At 36.2% G+C, this 23435-nt stretch overlaps 2 protein-coding genes across 2 annotated transcripts in view; one reads left to right on the top strand and one right to left on the bottom strand.

Moving 5' to 3' along the window:
- LOC149567584 (lipase class 3 family protein) overlaps positions 1–23435 on the bottom strand; it is a 270367-nt gene that overhangs the window by 116677 nt on the left and 130255 nt on the right. Inside the window, exon 7 of the mRNA XM_089820827.1 lies at positions 7022–7607. Coding sequence (XP_089676953.1) covers positions 7022–7607 — 586 coding nt within the window. The remainder of the gene's footprint in view (positions 1–7021; positions 7608–23435) is intronic.
- Positions 2425–4855, top strand: LOC149567585 (uncharacterized). The gene is made up of 4 exons (XM_089823386.1): positions 2425–3717; positions 3804–4212; positions 4314–4418; positions 4584–4855. The coding sequence occupies exons 1-4, from the start codon at positions 2425–2427 to the stop codon at positions 4853–4855; spliced, it is 2079 nt and encodes a 692-aa protein (XP_089679512.1).

The raw sequence follows: 23435 nt of genomic DNA, 5'->3' as shown, positions 1-23435 counted from the left end.
TTGCTAGAACGGCTAAAGGTTTAAAAGAACACTTGAAAGCACTAGAAAGTTTTTGCCATGAAGTGGGAATGCAAGTGAACACTAGCAAAACCAAAGTTATGATCTTCTCGCTGAATAAGAATACGGGTATACAGGACAAGTTTTTGTTTGAGAGTAACCCTCTTGAGATTGTGTAGGAGTACAAATACTTGGGCATAGATTTTCATAACAAACTCGATTGGGATACATGCAGATCAAAAAGGATTGAAAGGGGTTGGAAGGCGTCATATTCTTTACAAAACAGGTGTAGGAACGCAAAATTATGGGATTGGACGACCATGAAAACTTTTTTTGGTTTGCTAGTCACTCTGGATATTCTATAAGGATGTGAAGTGTGGGGTGGTAGTATGTCCAAACAAAAATGGCGATAGGTAGAAAGAATTCAAAAACACTTCATCACATGCAATCTTAAAGTCAAGACCACGGTGCCATATGAGATCTTATTGGCAGAGGTGGGTTCCTTTCTGTTAGAAGCAGTCGCATTGGTCCGGATGCTAAGCTATTTAAAAAAAACCCCAAGGTCCAGAAACACATCGTTGGCCCAAGCTAGTTGTAGAGGAAAAACTTGTCAAGCAAAAAAGCACATGGATGAAGCAAAATAACAAATGGATGCGAACATGGGATATCAACATCCATACTTGCCTGGATAACATTAAAGAAATAAAGAAGTTTGTCAAGGAAAAATTTCACAATATTTTATTGACAAGACACATAGGGTGGAAAAAAATCTTATTACATTGAAGAATTTAACCCCACTTCTAGTCATGATGAAAAGGTCTATATAAGAGCACCTATTAATTGGAAAGAAAAAATGCTAATGGCACAACTCAGAACTAGTTCACACTGGCTGCGATGTGAAACTGGTAGATGGCAAGTTCCAAAGGAAGAGTGGGCAAACAGAACATGTTTATTCTGTAATATAGGAGCAATAGATACAGAGCAGCACTTTGTCAAGGATTTCCTGGCATACAGCAACATCAGATCTGGTTATACAAAGATATTGCAGAACAAGGATTTCAACTATTTATTCGAGGAAGATCAAGTGAAGAGAACAGTGGCTCTGATTATCAAACTTCAAAGAAGGAGAGACAAGTTACCCAAAACTTTGCAACTAGATTAGTTCCGCTCCTGCATTGGGGGGTGATCGTGTAGGTCCCATAAGCTACTTTAGCCTCCTGGATGTCATTAAAATCTATCATATCATATCATATCATATCATACTGATCTGAACTGCAAATCGTACACATCTAGTAAAGCATGGAGATCCTTAAGTGGATTGGCCTCTTAAAGACCTAATATGATTAACCTAATTGGCGCCTTCCTTGGGAGCATTTAATAATGTTCTATTTGCATAGCTATAGTTAGTATCATAGTTTAAAATACCGGCGAAATAAAGCCAAAATCGCAAGTTATTGCGAGTGGGCAGGAAAAACGATAAAAACGCGGAAAAACTCGGCAACATTTTTTTCAAAAAATCGCGGCGTCTTTTTTGGAATAAAATCGCAAGTAAACGAAAAACACGGCAGTTAAAATCGCAGTCAAAGAAACTCAACAGAAAATGACATAAAAATTAGGTTTGATGTATATGGTCGACATGAGTTTTAGCATTTAGGTCATTTTCTCTCGCCGACGGGTTTTAGACTCGACTGGTCTTCACTGCATCAGCACGAGGGATCAAAGAAGATTGGTTTTAGACTCGACTGGCCTTCACTGCTTCAGCACTGGTTTGTGAACATGCCTTCGAAGACATACTCTTGGGTGTATTTGCCTGAGTTTCCCGACTGTATTCTGCTATTACAAACAAATATAAATAAATTATAATACTATATTTCTGATATTCATTTTCTATGTTTCCCGACTGAAGATTGAATAATATTACACACAAATATAGATTAAATATTTGTATTCTGTTACCTTTGTAATATTATTTTCATGACCCACCTTTCACTTGATTATTCCAATTTCCAACCATTGTTCTTTGCACACATTTCCTTTCAACCTTGAGAAACTTCTGAATTTTTCCAAAAAAGTGCTCAACATTTAGAAAAAGCTCAATGAAAGAGAATGCCAATCTGTGGGTTAATATAGAGTCCTTATAATTTTATAGTCTGACAATGAGAGTTTCTCCTCACGCATTTGAATTTTCCATTATATTTACTGTCTTAGCTTAACCGCAGTTATGCCTAATAAGGATCTTTAATAGTAATTGGCATTCAGTAACATAATATAATTTTTAAAGTTTTAATTTGTAATAAATTGATTTAGATGTGTTATAACTTGTTATCTTGTAGAAGGTAATGTAACTCTGCATGATGATTTTTACTTTGGAATGTAATCTGATTTTTCGTTCTTGTACAGTGGACTTGTGTGTGTCACTGAAACAAGATGACTGGTGGTGGCAGAGCAAAGGACCCTTTATGGAAACATGGTATCGCAGGAGCAAACAAAGGAGATATCCAGTGTATCCATTGCTCTAAATGCATGACTTCAGGAATCAGCCGATTGAAATATCATCTTGCAAAGATTCCATGCAATGATATTACACCGTGTCTAGTGCGTCCAAAAGAGGCTAGAAGAGAGGCTATGGCAAGCCTTCAACAATATGCACAAAGTAAGGCAGCAAAAAAGAGGATATTCGAGGCCATGGCAGCCCCAATGGGGACTTTTAGTTCTACAGGATCACAAACAGGTGGAGAAAGTTCTTCTATTGGGCCTCGGATATGGGGATCGGGAAGTGTGAGTGGGTCTTTAGCAGATTATTGGGTTCCACGTAACACTCCTGGTGCTCAACCCAGCTTACTAGGTACTGCATGGAACAAAGAGATGCACGAAAAGACAAAAGTGGCAATTATGAGATTTTGGGTACGGAATGATCTTTCCTTCAATGCTTTATGCAGTCCATATTGGGATCAAGTGGTAACTTCTATTTCTTTGTCTAGTAAGGGGTTCAAGTCCCCAACTCCCTATGAGGTGAGTGGGCCGTTGTTAGATGACGAAGTAAGAAACATTCATCAGCTTGTGGAAGAGCAAAGAAGAGTTTGGGAACAGAAAGGTTGCACTATTATCTCTGATGGGTGGACTGATGGCAGGAATAGGACACTCATCAACTTTCTAGTTGCTTCAGGGGGGCAGTTGGTATTTCTAAAATCAGTTGATGCCTCTGATCAAGTGAAAAATGCAGAAAATTTGTGTAACATGTTGGATGAGGTGGTAATAGAAGTGGGAGTGGCTAATGTCATCCAGATTGTGACTGATAATGCAGCTGCGTATGTGGCAGCCGGTAGACTTCTGATGGAGAGACATCCCACATTGTTTTGGAGCCCTTGTGCTGCCCATTGTCTCAACTTGCTTCTTGAGGATCTAGGGAAATTGAGCTGGGTGGAGAAGGTGGTTGAAGATGGAAGGAATATTGCGAAGTACATCTACAATCATACATGGGTCTTGAGTCTTATGAGAAAGCACACTAGTGGTAAGGATCTTGTACGAGCAGGGGTCACACGCTTTGCTACTAATTTTCTAAATTTGCAAAGCATATCAGAGACATTGTTAGACCTTAGGCGCAAGTTTCTTGATAAGAAATGGTTAGAGAGTCCTTATGCCAAGAAGCCTGAAGCAGAGAAGATTGTGAGGATTGTGTTTGATAGTAGCTTTGAAAAGCTAATGGAGGAGACCCTCAAAGTAAGTTTTCAAATCTTAATTGATGATTTAGAATTTAATTTTGAAATATTTTCATTGGCTGATTTTGTATGTTTTATTATGTCCAGGTATCAGAGCCGTTGGTGAAGGTTCTACGAATTGTGGATGGGGATAAAAACCCCATGGGGTTTCTATATGAGGCTATGGATAGCGCAAAAGAGGCCATTCAGCACTTGTATAGGTCAAATGAGACCAAGTATAGACCCGTATCGAACATCATTGATCGTAGGTGGAACCGACAACTCCACCAACACATTCATGTTGCTGCCTACTACTTGAACCCCAAGTGCTATTTTTCCAACACTTTTAAAGCAGATGCAGAGGTTCAAATTGGCTTGGACACATGTATTCGAAGATTGGTTGCTGATACGAACCTCCGAGACATCATACTTGATGAGTTGCAGAGCTACAAGAGGGAAGAGGGGCCATTATTTTCTTCTCCTGATTGCAAGCGTAGGAGATACACTTTGCAGCCAGGTAAAAAAGAACTTGCGTTTACTTTTATCATACCATTTATTTCACTCGTGAAGTTTATTGGAAGTTTTACCGCATCATAAATATTTTTTAAAACCTTGCAGATCTGTGGTGGGAAGATTATGGTGCCACAACGCCTAATCTTCGACAAGTTGCCATCCGAATTTTATCGCAGCCTTGTAGTGCTTTTGGCTATGAGAGAAATTGGAGTACTTTTCAAAACATACACACAAAGAAACGTAATAGGTTGACTCAAAAACGCCTAAATGACTTGGTCTATGTGAAGTACAACCTTCTCTTGCGCGAGAAGAAGGTGAAAGGGCAAGCTTCATATGCAGCACTAGACTTGGATGACATTGATCCATATTCAGCAGATTGGATTGCTCCTCCTGATGGTGAGGGTGCAGATGAGGATGTGGGTGAACCTTTATTGACAGATGAGCAGTTAGCTGAGTTTGAGATGGAGGCAGATGACTGGGATGCAGATGTGGTAGCACATGAGGTGGAACCTGAGCTTGGTCATCCATCAGAGGCTTCTGTGGAGTGTGAGGCACCTGTTGAGGATGTTGCTACAGCAACTACTTCAACACCACTCACCCAGCAGCAGCGATCTTTTTTGAGTTTTACTCGTAGACGCAATTTATGATTGCTACTTTTAGTTTTCATTGATACTAAAACTTGAACTTAATATGTATTCAGAAGTTGTTATTTCGAACTTTCATGGAGTTTGATTGCTATATGTATTGAACTTATTTATATTTTGATGTTATACAATTATACTTGTTTTTCGGTTTATGATTCTATTACTATGTTAATCTACTAAGTTTTAATTGCTATGAAATTATGAATTATTGTTTAACTTAGAACTTTGCTTCATATATGGTAGATATCTCAAATCATTATATGTTCACAGTTCTACAAATGTAGTGTGTATGTATGCATTTTTAAAAATATTTTAAGAAATTTTATATTTTCAAATGTTCGATAAAAGTGCCGATTTATTGCCGAATACTTTGCTGAGTTTTTGCCGATTCCGATATTTTCACAATTTTTGGGTCAGCCGAGATATTGCCGATACCGAATTTTTAAACTATGGTTAGTATAATTACCAACTAATTGTAAATCCTGGGAGACGTTGCTCTTGGCAATATAATTATTAGTTTATATATAGGGTCGACCTGGAAAGAGTCATGTCCTTTCTAAGGACATGCCTCTTGGGTGCTATAAACATAAGAGGTAAGAATGTGGATAAAGGGCACACAAATACAATAAGTCTGCTCCTCTAGCATTGCTGCCTTATGCGATTTATAGCAGGGATAAAAACATTTTCAGAATAATCATCATACTCCAAGCAACACTTAATATACAGGTCTGGTATATTTAAAGACCATCTTCAGCAAGACTAAAGGCATTATATCAGTTTTGGTTGTTCAGAATTTGCAGAAAAGCTACATTAACTTTTATGGAAATAATGCTGGAGCCCATCATGGCCAGATATGGCAAAGATATTCTAAGCAACATATGAAACATGAACCAGGAAAAGTTCTATGCTGAGACATTGCAAAGCTTCTCTACTAACTTTTAGAATACTGGAAACCATTTGTCTGGAGGCAATATAGTGGCATGCTTTGTGATAACATAAATCAATCTGACAGAGTTGGCCAAATCTGTAAGTGTTGGCTAGACTCACAGAGACTGACTTGGAATTGTATCTGAGCTCTTACCCATACTTGGAGAGTCTCAATAGACTAAGTATGATCACCAAAAGTGGAGACCTAAGATTCATTGGAACTTCAAAAAGTTCAGAACTAAGACAGACTTGCAAGTTCATCTTATCCAGCAAGTATATTCCTTTCTAAGCAGATTCAAGCTATAACATTCATGGGAAATACAAATGTTGTACGAACATCTTTATAACATTCCATTCAATCTGGTAGTGATGGTGACATATACATGAATGCTAAGCAAACTTCTCATGCCTCACCATATTATTAGACAGTTATGGTGGCTCATCATACAGAAAACTGCCTCCTGCTTTGAAAGAAGCAACATATAAAATGCTTAGATAAAAAGCATGTTTATCCAACCGTACAATAAGAAATGAGCATGTTCATTTTTTTATAAGAAGGAACAAGTTTTTCTTCTGACCAGCATTCGCATAAACATTGCTTTCAAAAATTTATAAAACAATGAAAAGTTCTGGAGTTTGTGATCTATTACGCTCATTTCAAGGCATGATATTACACTCATTTTAAGGCATGCTTGGCTTTCTTTTCATGAGAGAAACTCATAGACCACTTCTATACATAAGATATCATTTTACTCATCCATGTCTTTTGAGGTTTCCATAACTATTAAAAACAAGTACAATACTCAAATTTTCCATATGATAGTTCAGGATGCAAACATAATTTCTATTTATGTTCATATCTAGTAATTTCAAAAGATTGTAGACCTAAGCTAACTAAAATATCTATTCACCAAACTGGATTGAATTCAAGAAACTAAAATAATAATATAATTGTTAGCTCGGTACATGTGCTTTCTATAAAATTCAAAGTGCTTCTTGATCTCTTCTTCAGTTGTCCTTCAAATAAAACAATAATAGGCAAATCTAGATAGCAAATGAACACATTAAAATGCCTATGCAAAATTGCTTCACAAATGCTTCATATCATTATGAGTGCCAAAGATAATTTGAAATTATATAATGCTAAATAAAACAATAAAAGTTGACAGCAACCAACTAATGCGCACAAAAGTTCCCAAAAGCAATAGTAGCATACCAAATTTTGAGAAGTTAGCCTTTTACCTCACCAAATGGCACATACGAAGGAAAGGAAGGCACCCGATGCCAGTGTACACGTTCACCACTTTTTGTTTCTCTGCCTCGAGATGTCTGAGCGTCTGTGCTAATGTCCATAAAGCTTTTGCTCACATCAGAGACGGGGGTAAGGGATACTCCATTCATACCCTCCTGAATCTCAAGAGACTGAAGTGACGTTTCTTGTCCATCCCTAGCAGAGGTCATAACAGGATCTGCCTCTGTCAAAGCTGCATCCATTTTTCCTTTTCTTCCAAACCAATTGAATTGCTTGTGAGTACTCATGGAAGGCACAAATCTAGACAGCCTTCGAAAAGATTTCTGAATGGGACCTAACCCTAAAACTAATTGGTCTGTTTCACTTGGCTTTGATTTGATTTGTGATGACATCTCACTAGTTAACCCATAATCATCATCTCTTGGCAAAGATTTGTTTGCACCAGAATCAGAAGATCCATCTGATGCTTGTGCACGGTAATGATGAAAATAAGCTGGTGATAAAATGCGTGGGACCACATCTTCTGGGATACAGTATGTCCTGAACCGATGTTGCCATCCTTTCTTATGAACATAACTGAAACAAATAATAAAACTCTGTTCAACTCAATTTCTAAGCATTCGACTATAGAAAGTTTATAAGAAAGTAAAATCATAGAGCTTAAATAAGAAGTAAAATGGAGGCTAATATCCCCATGTAAATGATACAGTAGCAACCATCAAAGTAGTATATTTTCTTATGCAGGCAAAAATATAAAAATCACAGAGACTGAAGCAAAGGATATTATTCACTTGTCTGACATTGAATTGAAATACAAGCGCATAAGATGGCTTGGAATTCATGTGCAATCTACTACAAAACTCCAACAAGAAAAATATATTAAATAAAAGGTTGATAATACAATTTATCAGGATGACATATCATATACTGTGGCAAAAGCATCATGTATTTGAATTGAGAGCCATCTTCTTAAATAGTAAACATGAAGACGAGGATGCTTTATATAGTGTAGTTCTTAAGGAAAGGGCAACTAATTCAAGCTAAGAAACATTTTGGCCAATTCAAGTTGTAGACATGATTTTGAGATTCTAAGGGCAATGTTTATGAAGTTTGCAGTTCATCTACTTCATAGCAAGTCTTGTCATGAAGGAAACCACACACAGACAAAGAAGGAGAAGATTTAAAGTTAAACTATCACAAAATTATACAAGAATGTTGAAAACAATTACTTGTATGATAAAGACAGTGGAATTGATACCATGCTTGTCCATCACATAAATATCATTCCAGCTTTCATTCAGTCTAAGTCATATATCAGTTCTAAGGATGCATAGACCCACATGATTTCTTAGAGAATCTTTCCTAGGAGGTTTTTGGATGATCCGGATACTTCTAAGGCTTTATGTAATGCAATACAGTTGGCAGTTAATCACTTATTTTCTTCATTTAGAAAAGTTTAAATCAATTTTAAACAAGACTTCACTTTGCTTGTTCCCTTGGTTCCACAGAGATGTTAAGGTCTCAGACTCGAATACTCTCGTTCCTTGCCTTTTTAGGGAGACATCTTCCTTGCATTTCTGATGCTTAGCTTTTACTATATTATTTTCTCCATTAATGCATAAAATGGATGCATGTTTCCAAGAAAAATAAAAAATTATTGTACCTTTGCAATTTCCTAGGACAAGGGGAGCCAAAAGTATTTCAAAGAGGGCAAAGGAACAATGTGTATACATATCTATGCATGTGCATCTATGCACAAATGCAGCATTTGTAAATTATACTCAAATACAAAATCCTAAAAATAAATATCTGATTGCTTGACTGTCAACTATCTTGGCAATAACTGCTTGAAAATACCAGGTGCAGGGTAAGGAGGTCCACAAGACAGTTTACAACTTTTTGATGAGTTAAACTCATTTTCAGCAAGACTTCGCTTGTCCATGATATTTCTGCATGGTTCCACAAAGATTAAATCTTTGCTCGAAAGGACTCGGACTTCTAAATTAAGTGTTCTTTGCTTTTGTAGGGAGATATGTTCCTTGCAATTCTTGTGCCTAGCTGCTGTAATATTCTATTTTCTCTTGATGTACATATAAGGCGCATCTTTCCAAGACCCTCGCATTTTACTAGGACAAGGGAAGCCAAAAGCATTTCAAAGACAGCAAGGGAACAATATGTGTATACATATGTGTGTGTGCATCTATGCCCGAATGTCACATTTATATTCAAATACAAAATCCAAAATATAAATATTTATTGCTGGACAACAACATCTTGGCAATAACTAATAAAAATACCCAGATGTGGGGTGAGGAGGTCCACAGGACACTCAAATACATAAACATGTTAATATACATATACATATACATACATACAAATAAGTATATATGCATACATACATACCCACATTGACCAAGGGTGCAGGGGAAATGTCTCTGTAGAACATTGGTCTTGATGGAATGTAATAAAGCCAGTGGAGACTCTTTGCAAGAATGCTAAATGAATTGTTTAATTGATATGTGTCTACTTTCAATGGGGACTGTATTAAATTTGAAATTATTTATTTCCAAAAAGTATGAGGAATTTTGACATCAAGAATTCTGAAAATTTGTACATACTGAAGTCTCTAATTCTTCTTAATACAATTTTCCATGACAATTGGAATGCCAGTGTTGATCAATGCATGGAAATATGACGAATGAAAGACATATGGTTTTATAATTCTGTTTACATATTACCTTGGTATCTCAAACTGATTATTTATTCACACAGAAAAATACTGTCATTTGGTGAACTTTACTTTTATATACAGCGTATTCACTAGTATTGTCCAAATGTTACTCTTTACTACTTTGTCAATTATAATGTTTGTTCAATAAATCATTTGTATGTAGTTTGTAAATTGCTCGTTTATAAATTTGTAAGATAGTAAACTGTGCTGATGTTTCTATAAAATAGTTTGTTCTTGAGGTTTTGTCATACCCCTTGTTCATTATATCTGTAACTGATGGCAAAGTAATATTTTATTTTTATAAGAAAATTAGTATGCCAACGTGAAGAGTGGTGGGAGAGTCAATTTGTCAAATCTTTAATTTGTAATGATAGTCAAAGAGAACACCATAAAGGAAAAATATCTTGTCTTTATACTGGACAATAACCGAAAATGGTTACAAAGTAGTGGGCATTAAAGAAAGGGCTTGAAATCATGAGAAGTTACTATTTTTTTGGGTGGTATAAATTTGGTGTTTTGGGCTCACATCTTAGGAGGTAAAAAGCTGCCCGTTTGGAAGAGAAAAGTAGAGAGTAGGAGCTCTATCACTGAGCTCATAGTTGCTTACAGCGAATAGCAGACTATTGGAGTCAACTCCTAGGCATGATTTATTCCTTTTTACTCAATTTCCTTATATCTATAAGGTGTGTTTATTTTTATTTTTTGAAACTTAATGTCTGAAAGGAACCATCTTTTAAGAAAAATACTTTGTTTGGTGGTACTATCAAAAACATTTTTTGTGCAAAACCTTGAGCATTGTATTGTAGTTCATTTGAGTTTTAAACATATCAGAGGCTTTGGTCTTCTCGTCTGTGTCACTAGAAACTTTTTAACTATCATTTTTTTTCTCTTAGACTTACTAATGTTTTGAGCGTGATTGATGCCTCCTTGTATCTGTATCTTTATTCACTATTTTGGATCTGCTTTTATCCTTGTTGCAACTGTTCATACCCTGCGACTTTGAGATTCGTGGTTTGTGTTTCTCTTTCTCCTATGACTTCCACTACACTCCTTGAGGCATCTCTATGAGTATTTGCACCTTATTCATGTGGGTAGGCCTGTAGCGTTGATCTTCATCTTACCATTTTCTCACCCATTTTCTTCTCTAATTTTCTATTGTGTATTGATTTTCTATGCCTCTTTTTTCTGGTTCATGGGACATGTTAATAGTCCTTTATCAGATTTAGCCTTTTCTCATATTAAAATAGCAAGTCTTAAAGAGTCTAACTAAGTGAGTGATGGAACTGCAGCTCTTCTTTATGTTTTCATGGATGTCCTTACCCTGTTCCAAGTTTTTTGCCTTCACTTTGGGCACCAAATGGTGCACGTTATTTTTGAGAATTAGCTGTTGCACACCAATTTAGATGGGCTGCTCATTCTTTTCGTATTACAGATTTCTGACAGTTATTTATAATTTGTGTTATTTCAGCAATGTTACTATTTTTGGCTGTTTTCTTGCTGATAACTGGCATAGACTTATAACCTTCTTGTGCCATTACTATAAATAATAAATTTTCTTCTTAAGGGGAATTTGGTGCACGTCATGGTTTCTCCTCCCTATAATTGTTACTATCTTGATGTAGGTTTGAAGTGATTGTGTTATATTGCCTCTGTGTATACTTTGGTTGGATTTGGATTTAGGTAAGACCAAACCTTTAACCATAGAAGACTCCATTTTATTGCAGTATGTGTTTCGCATATGTTTAGGATTCCTTATCAGCAATTATGACAAACATTTTAGATTTCTCTCTACTCAAATCTGATTTGTTTATACCTGTAACTGTTTAGCTAAAATCTGATCCAGTTATTGCTTAGATTTCTATGTAAAACCTGATCCATTTATGCTTTTGATTTCTATATAAAAATGTGATCTAGATTTCTGTGTAAACCTAATTTATTTGTTGTTACTGTGGCGTAAAATTGGATACATTTAGCGCTCTAAAAAATTTATGTAATGTCTCGTTTATTTTTAGGAATCCACATAAATTATAGATAAAAATCGTAGAATACTAGTTAGCCAAATTTATTTATAATATTGTCAAATAAAATAGTTGGATATTGAACCATTATTAGTTGTAAGAATAAATTCTTTTGGTTTAAAAGATAGGCTAATGATATTCTTTCGTATTCCATCTTAGATACATTACTATTCCTTACAATTAAATTATTAATAGAATAGAAGAAGTTAACATTGTAAAAAGAAATGTATGATTACTCGTTGAAGGATATTTTTTAATTAGATATTAGTAAATCTCCTAAATTGTTGACAAATCATTAAAGTTATTATGGATGTAGTAGGCACTAGAAGGCTAGATGTGTGCGTGTAAAAAAAAAATTTGTCTAATGGTCTCCTATTATCAATCTTTTATGACTAGGAGCTACAATGAGAGATGCTTGTTACTAGATGACATAGACTCACTTGAAGACGTGGTCTTCACTAGAAATTATCATAGATTAGTATGCTTTCATTAATGATTGTATCAGTATAAAACTTTATGCCTTTAACCACCATGGGTGTCATTGCATATTTAAAACTGTCATATGCTTATAAAAGAATTGTGTGATTGTCAAGGTGTTGGCATAACTTGATATGATTAAGGTAGTTTGATGTTGTCTATACCAATGTTATGGGACTCGGACTTGGCTTTGACTCGAAAAGTCACAATTCTCGAACTTGAACTCAATGACCGGACTCGGCAAGAACTTGGAAAATCGGAAAACCTATGAAATTCAAAGATTTTTAAGGATTTAATCATTTTTTCATGCATCTTTTAGTCAATTAACATCAAATACACAATAATTGAGATAAAAAGAATCTACTTAACACACATACACAATTTTGCATAGATCACATAAGTATAGAAGCGAATTTCTAAGGAAAAAAACTGAACATACTATAAAATTAAACATAGTGTCACTATCAAGATTATGAAATCCATAAAATCAAAAGTACAAAACATATATCAAGATAACAGCTAGAAGTGTAGAAGACTAAAGCTCATAGTGCCTATGTCCTCCTAGGAATACACAGTCGAGCAAGACTGTAGAGCCATCCTCTCTCCCTGTGTTTGAGGCTAAACCTCAAGGGCATCCTCATCCTCATCCTCAACCACATAGTCCTCATCATCAAACTCATATACATCATTCCTAGCCTCAAGGTCCGGCACTCGGTGTCCTTGCACTCTAGCCTCCTTGACTACCATTGCTACTAACTTTGCCTCCCAATCTACCTGATCAACCCACTCCATGTCTTAATCATTGAAAACAGGATCAGCAATCTCTTGGTTTCACTTTGCATGTGGATCAATAGTCTCTAATACAATCGGTGATGTCTCAGTGCCCTAGATCCATCTATGGCGCAGGCAAATGTTGTAGCGAACAAAGACAAGATCATTCAATTTTTGCACAAACAATGAAAATGTAAGTAAGTTTGTACTTTGTAGAAGCCTCCTCCAAATGCTTCCTTTAACTCCTTTCAATGTTTAAGTGCAAGCTACAAAGTTGCAAAAAAATCAACAATCAATATGGGAGAGCCAACCGATTTGCTAATTTCTATCTCAAATCCCCAATACTCTTCTCTAACTCTTTTCTCTCTATCATAAGCATTAGCAAAGGATAGAATGACCCTTTTAGGTCAAATAGATGTTATACAAAGCACAAACAATTTACTTAACCCTTTTATTTCATTATTTTTAGCACTTTATGAGTCTTGTTGTCGGGAGAGTCCAGAGCTCGGGACTCTGGGAATCAAGAGAGTCTTTGGACTCAATGAGTCCATGGTGACTTTGCCAGGACTTTGTCAAGTCCAAGGCCAAAGGCAATCTGCCCCATTTTAATGGACTTTGCCTCGGACTCGATGAGTCTTGCTTGACTCGCAAAGTCCCAGAACCATGGTCTATACCATTATTGTTAGTTCCTTCATTTAGAATTGTTTCATGTTATATCTATGTATGAGTGAAATAGAATTGAGATCTCAACATGTTGATCAAGAAAGAGTTGATTTTCATATGTCTGACATATGCCATATGCATCTAGTTTTTCCACAATAATATAATAATGGTTTTGAAATATGATTACTTCTTACTACACAATTTCATTACTCCATTTGGTTTCACTTCATTAGACTTCCTCGAGCTGGATTGGGTATCTTTCATGTCAAGAAAGATTTTGGTAAAGCTTAACAGCTTCGTGGTAAGGTGGAAAAGTACTCTTTCAATATTCTTTCCCCATGATGTTTTTGTGTGGTATAGGAGTCTAGAGCTTCTATCAGGAAGGTCGTCATGTTAGCGCTTTATGTTTTCTTATTATCGACCAAGTGGTCTATGTAAAGACATTGAAATCTTATGATTCCTATTAAATCTTTGTCTTTTGTCAAGTTCATTTTTGTTGGTCAAAATTCTTCACGTTTTTGTTAATTGTTGGTTGTCAACACTATTTATCACAGTGATGTAATAAATTCATATGATATAACATTAGCAAGTTCAAAAGTGTGGTTGACACCTTCCCTTGTTTAGATCTATGTTTTTTGTTCGACAAGTTGGTCGAAACACTCATCTTTTTCATTTAAATTTTACCAAAAAATTATTTTCTTTGTCGGTATGTGGGTTCGACCTTTGACTATGCTGGCCGACTTCTTTGTCTCTTGTATATTGCTAGTGTGGCACCTATTATCGAGATCGTAGCCCTTACAAGTTTTCCTACCATGCTACCAAAGACATGCCTCTTGTCTACTATATTTTCAATTTATTTAAAACTGACACATCCTCTGTAACATTCTATTACCTCTAAAAGAAGAAGTGTCAACCATTTAAGTATGCACTGTATTTTTGCAATTATCTTCAGCACTGTTGATCAAGCAGGATTGCTGCAAATGTGTAGGAAGTGACAATTATGTTAAAGATTGTAGCTGCGATAAAGATTTTTATCACTTGAAATCTAGACATTATTACTGTTATGATCACCTTTAGCTGAAAATGGCATTTATTGTACTATTAAATGTAATGATGTGTCACTTGTAATGTGTTAAAGCATGGAAATTCAAAGTGTTGTAATTGTGATTGTGATAAAGAGTCTCGTTTTGAGATATTGGAGAGAACTTCAGTTGGAATGTGATGAGTCTCTCATTAAGTTATATATATTGCATCAAGCGATAGGCTGTAAACATGAACTTTTATGATCAATAAAATGATTTTTTTGTTTTTTGGCTGGGTTTTTCCCTTCATTCTAGAAGGGTTTTCCTAGGATATTTCTGGTGTTCATTGTTTCAGTTTTGGCTCTTTTTTTATTGTTGTTTATCATCATTGATTTCTGGGCTCTAGATTTAACAAATTCAATATTGATAAATATTGAATATTGATTTCTAATTCAAAATCTAATAATTGTAGTCACCGGACTCCAAATGGCAGAAAATATATTGATTTCGATTTCCTTGGGATTGAATTTACAGTACAACGGATATGAATAGACATATCCATGAGCAAACATGTCTTCACAAGGTGGAGACATGCCCATTCATGGGTATGTCTCATGAAAAGGTGTTCTTCATTGCCGATATCTAATCAAGTTTCAATTGTTAACAATTACAAATGATTTAATTAATAATAGTATTATATATATATATATATATATCCTCAATATACAATTTCTCTGACTAAAGATACAAAACATCAACACTCCCTCTTAGCTAGAGAGGACAACACAGGATATGATATTACCTCAGCGTAATATCAAGTATGGCAAGTTAAAGAATATCCTTGATCAAGAGATATTCACCATTAGATGTCATCTCATGATATCAAGAGTAATGGCCTCAGAATATCAAGTCACACAATATTCACCAAGTGCTCTAAGTATGGTCTCTTGAACCTCAAGTTGCAAGATATTCACCAAGTACTCTGAGAAAGAACCTCTTGAACATCAAGTCGCATATTTCACTAAGTACTCTAAGTAATGGCCTCCTAAACATCAAGTTGCATGACATTCATCAAGTACTCGAAATGTTCATTAGGTATGTGCACACGCATCCTCAATAATACTTATCATAGGAACATTCATGGTCTGTTCAAAGAACTTAATCCACCATGCACGATATAATTTGTCATGATTTTCTTAGACATCATAAGATATCCATCATAATAGAAGATTAAGATATCGTAAGATCATCAACTTCCAATAACTTTAACAAATACAAGAGATAATCATTTGGAAATCGTCACTTCCTCATGATGTAAACAAGGGGAAAGCCCATTGAAATCATGCAGTCACACATTAAATTTTTGAATCCCTCTGAATATCAATCTTCTGAGCTCCTCATCCAATGTTGCCTCTGATGAAATGTTAGACTCCCTCTAAATCTGATATCAATCTTCCTTCATTCTGCAAGAACACTCCCAGCGAGAAAGGAAAAGATAAACACAAATAGCTCTAATAGTACGTATAGAAATACCAATAAGTGAGAGGCTACAGTGAGTAGATGATACGTAAGGATAATAAATACTTATCTATAAATCAACATCCTATATTGTCCTCATCATCGCTGATGTGATCATCGTATTACTTTATCTAAATTACTGATGTCACTCTCCCCTTTGGGTATGGGGTCCACCCCTTTATCCGCTAATCCTCTTGCTTGGCTCATTAGAGTTTGTATCTCTCCTACATGCCTATCTCTTTTCCACGATAGCTCTAACAGCTGTCTTTATTTCTGTGTTTTCTTTGGTAGTGGGACCCTCTTATCTCGTGGTCTTTGTTGTTAATTCCCTCATAATGCACAGGACCCGTACAAGTTTATGCACTTCACGCGGGCCCACATTACATGTCACACCATGTGCAACGTTCCTTTCTCCTCCTTATACTACGTCTGATTTCTTATGAATACGTGTCCCTTGTTATCAAGTCACTTTATCCTCGATAGAGGCAACTTGCAGATTTCTCCGTGGTGGATAACAGTATATCTTCTGGTTACTATATTCTTCCTCTCATTCGATTTTCATCTTCATTTCCAAAATCTGTATTGATATGCCTTCTAAATCACATATGTCCCTTCTCAAATATGCCTTTTTACAAGGAGAGTCTTCACTAGACATGCAACTGCTTCTTATTATAATCAAACTACTTGAATAAATTTGATATATTTAACAAAGAAAGCATGTCTCCATATTAGTTAATCATCTTTTGCAGCTGTATCTTCATTATCGCAAAGTTATCATGATCATTGCCTTAGTCAACTTGATATTATTGCTGATTATGGTAGTCATTGTTCTATGGAATATGTATTGCCACATGGAAGTCACACCATTATAATCACGATCTTATGTATCCATCATTGCTCAAGAATTTCACGATAGTCATTTTTGCTTTAAAATAAAATCTCCAATTCTCATTTCTTTCACACATTATAGAATCTTGTGTGGCAATCATTATGTGATCTTGAGTCTTTTTCTCCTGCATGATTTATATAATTCTATCCAAAGGCAGCGACAATAACATCCCAAGCAAGAGGTTTGACACCTTGTTGAGCCCTCGCAGCATTGTGAGGGTTCAAAAACTGGTCTTGAAATTTCTGCCCTGTGCACAGTTGCAAGAAGCACACAAACAAACAAGTCACATCAAAGATGGTTTCTTCATCATCACTAATAGCTATTGTTCTTCTGAACAATACTTCCATTCGACCTTTTTGTGGCCAAAAAATATCATATCTCCTATCATTGATTCTTATTTTCTTACTTTTGCAGCCCGCTCTGACACCATGTTGATGAAGCAGGATCGTTATAAATGTGTATGAAATCATAATTCAAAATTGATAAATACTGAATATTGATTTGTAATTCTGAATCCGATAATTGCAGTCACCGATCTCCAAAGGGCAGAACATATATTGATTTGATGTCTTTCCTTGGGATCGGATCTACATTATAAAGCATATGAATAGCAAATACATGAGTAGACATGTCTCCACAAGGTGAAGTGTCATGTCCCCTTTTCTAGCCAGTGAGCTTTGTTCCACTATTAGTCCGTTGTGCCTTGATCCCATGGGCAAACCAGGTTTTCTATACAATTAGATCAGTTTGCAGTTTCAGTTGCCAGCTAATTGGGATTGTTTTAGTATAGTTTTCAAGCACTTATTATTTTTAGTAAGTCAACGAACCCATCGTTCTTGGCATTTGAGGGTGGGACTAGGAGCGTCTCGTTGAGAGCTTTTCAATGTGCTATCAAACATGCATATCCGAGTCCATCTGATGGGAGATTTTAATTCCTGAAGATTTAACAAATTTATTACAAGTGACTTTATAACTAAAGCTAATATTGTTAATGTCACTTTATTATCTATGTGCACTTTATTTCCTTAAGTGGCGGGAAAGGTTTTTATTTAAAAAGGAAATAAAGAAACAGAAATGAGAATGCAAAGACTCACAACTTTGTTCTTAAAAGGGAAGATGGGGCTCATTTCCAACACACTTGGTTTGCAATTTGATTTTCACTTTTCTCTCTTGGAGAGTTGTTCTCAATCAACAGGGGAGAGGATGAAAACCCTCAAGCTTGGGCAGTAGACAAAGACCCATTGTCGGTTAGAGACACTGCACAGGTCTTTCACGTTATATTCCAAGTTCATCTTATCTATTATCCAATCTTTCTATAGTTTATGTATTTACGATTGGATTTCTAACTTATTTTACCTGAAGAGCTTCAATGAAATATTAATCCTGAATTGTATTTCTGTTGGGGATTTAATGCAGTAATATTTTGGGGTTACTTTCATCAGGTTGTTTAATGAGGTTTTTATTGATCAAATCTGAAATGCATGGTATGAAATTATTTGTTCAAAGTTTCTAAGATTCAAACAAGAATTTTTAGAAAATATCTGGTTAGGGATATTATCATATTACAGTGGTATCAAAGCATCGAACCTGCCAGCATGTTCAGTATAGTCAAAGGTTTGATCAGAACTTAGTTGCAAATATACAGAGTAAGGGGTTACACAGTTCTGAAATTTCTATCAGAACTGGATAAAAAGAAATATTGTATTTCTGGGCACAAGGTACAGTTGCAGAAATATATATCTAAAGTTTGTCATTTCTGGGAAGGTGATTTTTCAGCATTTAGATTTATTATTTGGTACTGTTATTTGGAGTATTTAGTATGGTAATGTCGTCGATCATTTAAAAGGCACTAAATACCTCATCGTGCTATCGGTGTTGTTCTTTTTTAAGTCCGAATTTGTGATTTAATTCTTGGGCCGATAGACATCAAGCTTTTAAAAATGGTCAATAAAAATATTTGTTATAGGGTTGCTGTGGAATGAACCCAAATTTTAGTCGATTGAAATATTTTAAAATTATATCATTGGGCTTGAGTTTCAGATTATAATATATGGTTGTAGAAGTAAAATATTTATTGTTGGTTTATATTTTTGGGGAGAAATTTATTTATCAAATGTTGTGTGAAATACTAATGTTTGAAACTTTGGATGCCGTCAATAATTATTGAAGTGGACTATATAAGTTTGAAGACTTTAGTAATAAGCATAAATAGTTGACACAGGATATTCTTATTGGTTGAACCTTACTTACAATAGTAGATTTCTAGAGCCATCAAGTCTGGGTATTCTATGGATTCATACAAAATTGAAGCATCGGTGTTGTTTGTGGTTGATATTGCAAACCATAGAGTGACAACACTGTGTTAGTTTACTACTGGAGACCAAACTTCAATCTTGGACTGTCATTGACTCATTTAACTCTTATCATTTCCAGAATCCAAATTAACTACGATAACTTGAAAGTTCATCTCCTATGTTAGGTGAATGAAGCAGTGAGTCTTTGTATTAAGCCAGAGAGCAAGTTGGAACTGTCGTTGTTACTCCTGTGAATATCATATCCTCAGGTTGTGGCAAATTCACATTACATTGCCTTGGAGGTGTTACATCAGAAACTGCTCGGAGAGAGAAGCAATAAAAGGCGCCTGAGCTGTGAGAAGAATGCAATATTGTTGAAAATAATGTGTCGTTTATTTACAGGAGGCACTCTTGTGCAGTGGATGAAGATTGATTATGGCATGATTTGTCAGCAAGAGTAGAGGTTGGAAATTGCTTCCACTAATTGGGGAAGCATTTGATATCACGGTGAAACGTTATTTCTGTAACATGTGATAAAGGCCATTGAGTTGTTTTCTGAGTGAGTATTTAACAAATTTGAGATCACATGGTGCCTGCATCTCACAAGTAAAATATACATTAAATACTAGCAAATACCTAAGAAGTTGGTTTTATTCTTAGTTGGAAGCTATCTTTCCATTTGCATGGACTTGAGAAGTGTTGGAGAGTGTATAATAACAGCTCGGCGCCACCGGTTATCCTCTGCAAACAAACTGAGCATGGTAACAGCTAGCATCTTCAGAGCCCCCATTCAATTATCTCTTTGCTGGGTCATAAGAAGGCAGTCTATTTGGATGATAGACTGTATAACCACAACTACCATAAACATTGTGAATGTCTATAGTAATCATAACAGTCGTAAGGTATCATTTCATTAAGTTTTGAATGAACTGGAATATTTTGTGAACCATTATTTTCACAACAAAGACGACTATGATTAGATACTGGCAAAGAATCCACAAAGGTAGTTTGTATATGCAGGTCAAGGGTGAAGTCTTTGATGACAGTGCCTTAAGCATGTAAGAATTTGCCTTAGGGAAAAATTCACCCAAGACCAAGAAGCACAATAACTAGCACAAAAACCAATAGAGTATGATCAGAATAACAATATCATATTCTATTCATTGTATAGTACACTAGAGGTGCCTGTATATAAAGGCCTCTATGATGCATCTAGAATGCCTAGGAGTTAGCAACATGATAAGTCTTACAACCAGGCACATGTCCACCAGGTGTGGATTATCCTCCATTAAGCACAGGAGTTAGTGCGATGATGAGAGGATAAGCCTGCAAAGGTGCAGCACGTACAATTATGTTGTAGACACCATGTGCTAAAATAATAGTGTGAACCATTATGTTCTCTACATGACGACTCAGTTGTATATGCAAACTCCAGTGTTGTAGACATCATGTGCTAAATTAGAGTTGCTTACTCCAGTGTTGTCAACATGACAACTCATATTAGTATGCAAACTCCTAGGTGGCTAACCTAAGAAATAATAAAATAATGCATTTATCCTAAGTAAACTTAAGTAAAGTGTAAATAATTATTATTTACACTAACAACCCCCCTTAAGTGCAACTTAAGGGAATGCACTTAAGCTTACAAAAGCTATGATGAAATGCATAATGGGTCCCGGCTACTAGGCCATGTTTGGTACCCAAGTACATTGCAATGCTAAAATGCATGAAATCTCTTTGCAAACAAAGAAAGGGGGAAAACCTCATGGGAAAAACCCTCCTCCAAAAAGAGAGACATGTACAATATAGAAGAAAAGGATCATGTTACCCCCTCGGTGAAAAATCCCTCACCCCCAAGAGATCTCGCAAATGAATATACTTAACCTTTGTGAAGGGCTTGGTGAAGATGTCGGCTACCTGCTGCTCAGCAGGACAATATTGCAGTGCGATGATCTGCTCATGGATCAGCTCTCGAATGTAGTGCATATGAACCTCAATATGTTTTGTCCGCCAATGCTGAACTGGATGTTTCGAGATCTCAATAGCACTTTGGTTATCACAATGGATGACTGTGGGTCTGGGTAGATCAAAGTCAAACTCCTTCAGAATCTATTGTAGCCAAATAGCCTCTATCGCTACATTCACAGCTCTTCGATAATCAGCCTCAGTCGATGAAAGAGCAATGTTGTTTTTCTTTTTACTCTACCAACAAATGGGGTTGGAACCAAAATGAAACACATATCCTAAAGTAGACTTGTGAGAATCAAGGTCCCCTGCATAGTTGGAGTCTGTGTATCCCACTAACTGAAGACCTGTACCAGCTACATAGTGTATCCCATGTGTATGTGTACCCTAGATGTAATGTAGGATTCACTTGGCTGCCTTCCAATGAAGTTCATGTGGCTCTTGCATGAAGCAAGAAACCATGCCAACTGCAAATGAAATATCAAGGCATGTATGTATCAAGTAGATGAGGCTTCCCACTATCTATACAAAGTTGCATCAACAAGTGGAGAGGAACACTCTATCTCTAACTTAACACCTGAAAGGAATGTGGTGGATGCAGCCTTGCAGTCAGTCATGTGAAACTGAGCTACAAGATCAAGAGCATACTTGGGCTATGATAGTGTTATCCCTAATGAAGACTAATGTATCTCTATACCAAGGAAATAGTGTAGTAGTCCCAAGTCTGTCATCGAAAACCTGTCTTGCAAAGTAGCCTTAACATTGTCGATGATGGATGTAGTACTTCCTGTAATGATCAAGTCATCCGCATAAAGCACAAGGAGCAAATGTGAATCATCCCTCTGAAGATTGTAGACATTCGGATCGGAATGACATCTAGTGAAGCCTTTGGAGAGTAAGAAGGAATCCATCTTGGCGTATCAAGCTCTGGGAGCTTGTTTAAGTCCATAGATAGACTTCTTCAATTTGCAAACCAAGGAAGTATCCTATTTGAATCCCTGTGGCTACTCCATATATATCTCCCCATATAGATCACCATTCAAAAATGTGCTCTTTAGATCCATCTGATGAACAGCCCATCTCTGAGCTGCTGCAATAGCTATTGTCAAATGAATGGAATTCATCTTCGCCACTAGTGCAAAGGTCTCAGTATAGTCAATCCCTCGTACTTGACAAAAGCCTTTTGCAACAAGTCGAGCTTTATGTTTATCCACACTTCCGCTGCAAATTTGGTCTAATAGATCCACTTACATCGAACCAATTTCTTCCCTTAGGAAGAGAGACTAAGTCCCATGTTTCATTTCTCATAAGAGAGTTATAGTCTTCCTCCATTGCCTTATCCCATTTCGGAATACTTGATGCTTCTTTGAATGACTGTGGATCTGAAGCAACTACAATATAAGCATGTATGAGTGAATTTGTTGTGATCTTGTCCTCCTTCTATCAGAAGGATTCCCTGCCAATGGTCCTGCCGCATCCAATGTCTGCTTGGCCCATCTAGGTCTAGTGGAAGAAGATGTAGAAGGTGTATCCTCAATCTCAACTGGTTGATGCCTCTGTGTGGGACAGGGACGCACATCTTCCAAGTCACTATTATCACTATCACTCTCTTCAATGAAGGAGGAAGGAGGAGTTGAAGAAGAAAAATTTGGACAACTTTCTTCAATTAACTTGTAGGCTTTATGTGAGTCTGCATATCCAACAAAGATACAAGGTTTGCTTTGAGCTTCTAATGCCTTGTGTTTTTGTGGAGGTATTGTTGCCCATGTGGGACAACTAAAGACTCTGAAGTGCTTAATTGTAGGTTTCCTACTTGTCCAAGCTTCAAAAGGAGTTACACCATTCAAAGCTTTGTGAGGAATTTTGTTCTGAATATAGTTAGCACAATTCATTGCTTCCGCCCAAAAGACTTGATCAAGAGACTTGTTTTGTAGCATACAAGTGGTCATCTCTTTGAGAGTTTTGTGTTTCCTTTCAGCAACAACATTCTGCTGTGGCGTATATGGTAGTGAATGCTGAAGATCAATACCCTCTTTGAGTGCAAAAGTCTATTAGT

The sequence above is a fragment of the Cupressus sempervirens genome, chromosome 3, assembly GCF_028749045.1.
Source record: "Cupressus sempervirens isolate cs-2001-9-10 chromosome 3, ASM2874904v1, whole genome shotgun sequence".
In the NCBI taxonomy this organism is placed as follows: domain Eukaryota; kingdom Viridiplantae; phylum Streptophyta; class Pinopsida; order Cupressales; family Cupressaceae; genus Cupressus; species Cupressus sempervirens.
The sequence above is the reverse complement of the archived record's forward strand: the minus strand, read 5'-3'. Positions and strand labels throughout refer to the sequence as shown.

Excerpts from the sequence above, each read along its gene's own strand:
- LOC149567585 (XM_089823386.1), top strand. The coding sequence starts at position 2,425 with ATGACTGGTGGTGGCAGAGCAAAGGACCCTTTATGGAAACATGGTATC. Across the intron at positions 4,213-4,313 it reads GAGATACACTTTGCAGCCAG|ATCTGTGGTGGGAAGATTAT; the intron begins GTAAAAAAGAAC and ends AAAACCTTGCAG. Across the intron at positions 4,419-4,583 it reads TGGCTATGAGAGAAATTGGA|ATTGGATTGCTCCTCCTGAT; the intron begins GTACTTTTCAAA and ends CATATTCAGCAG.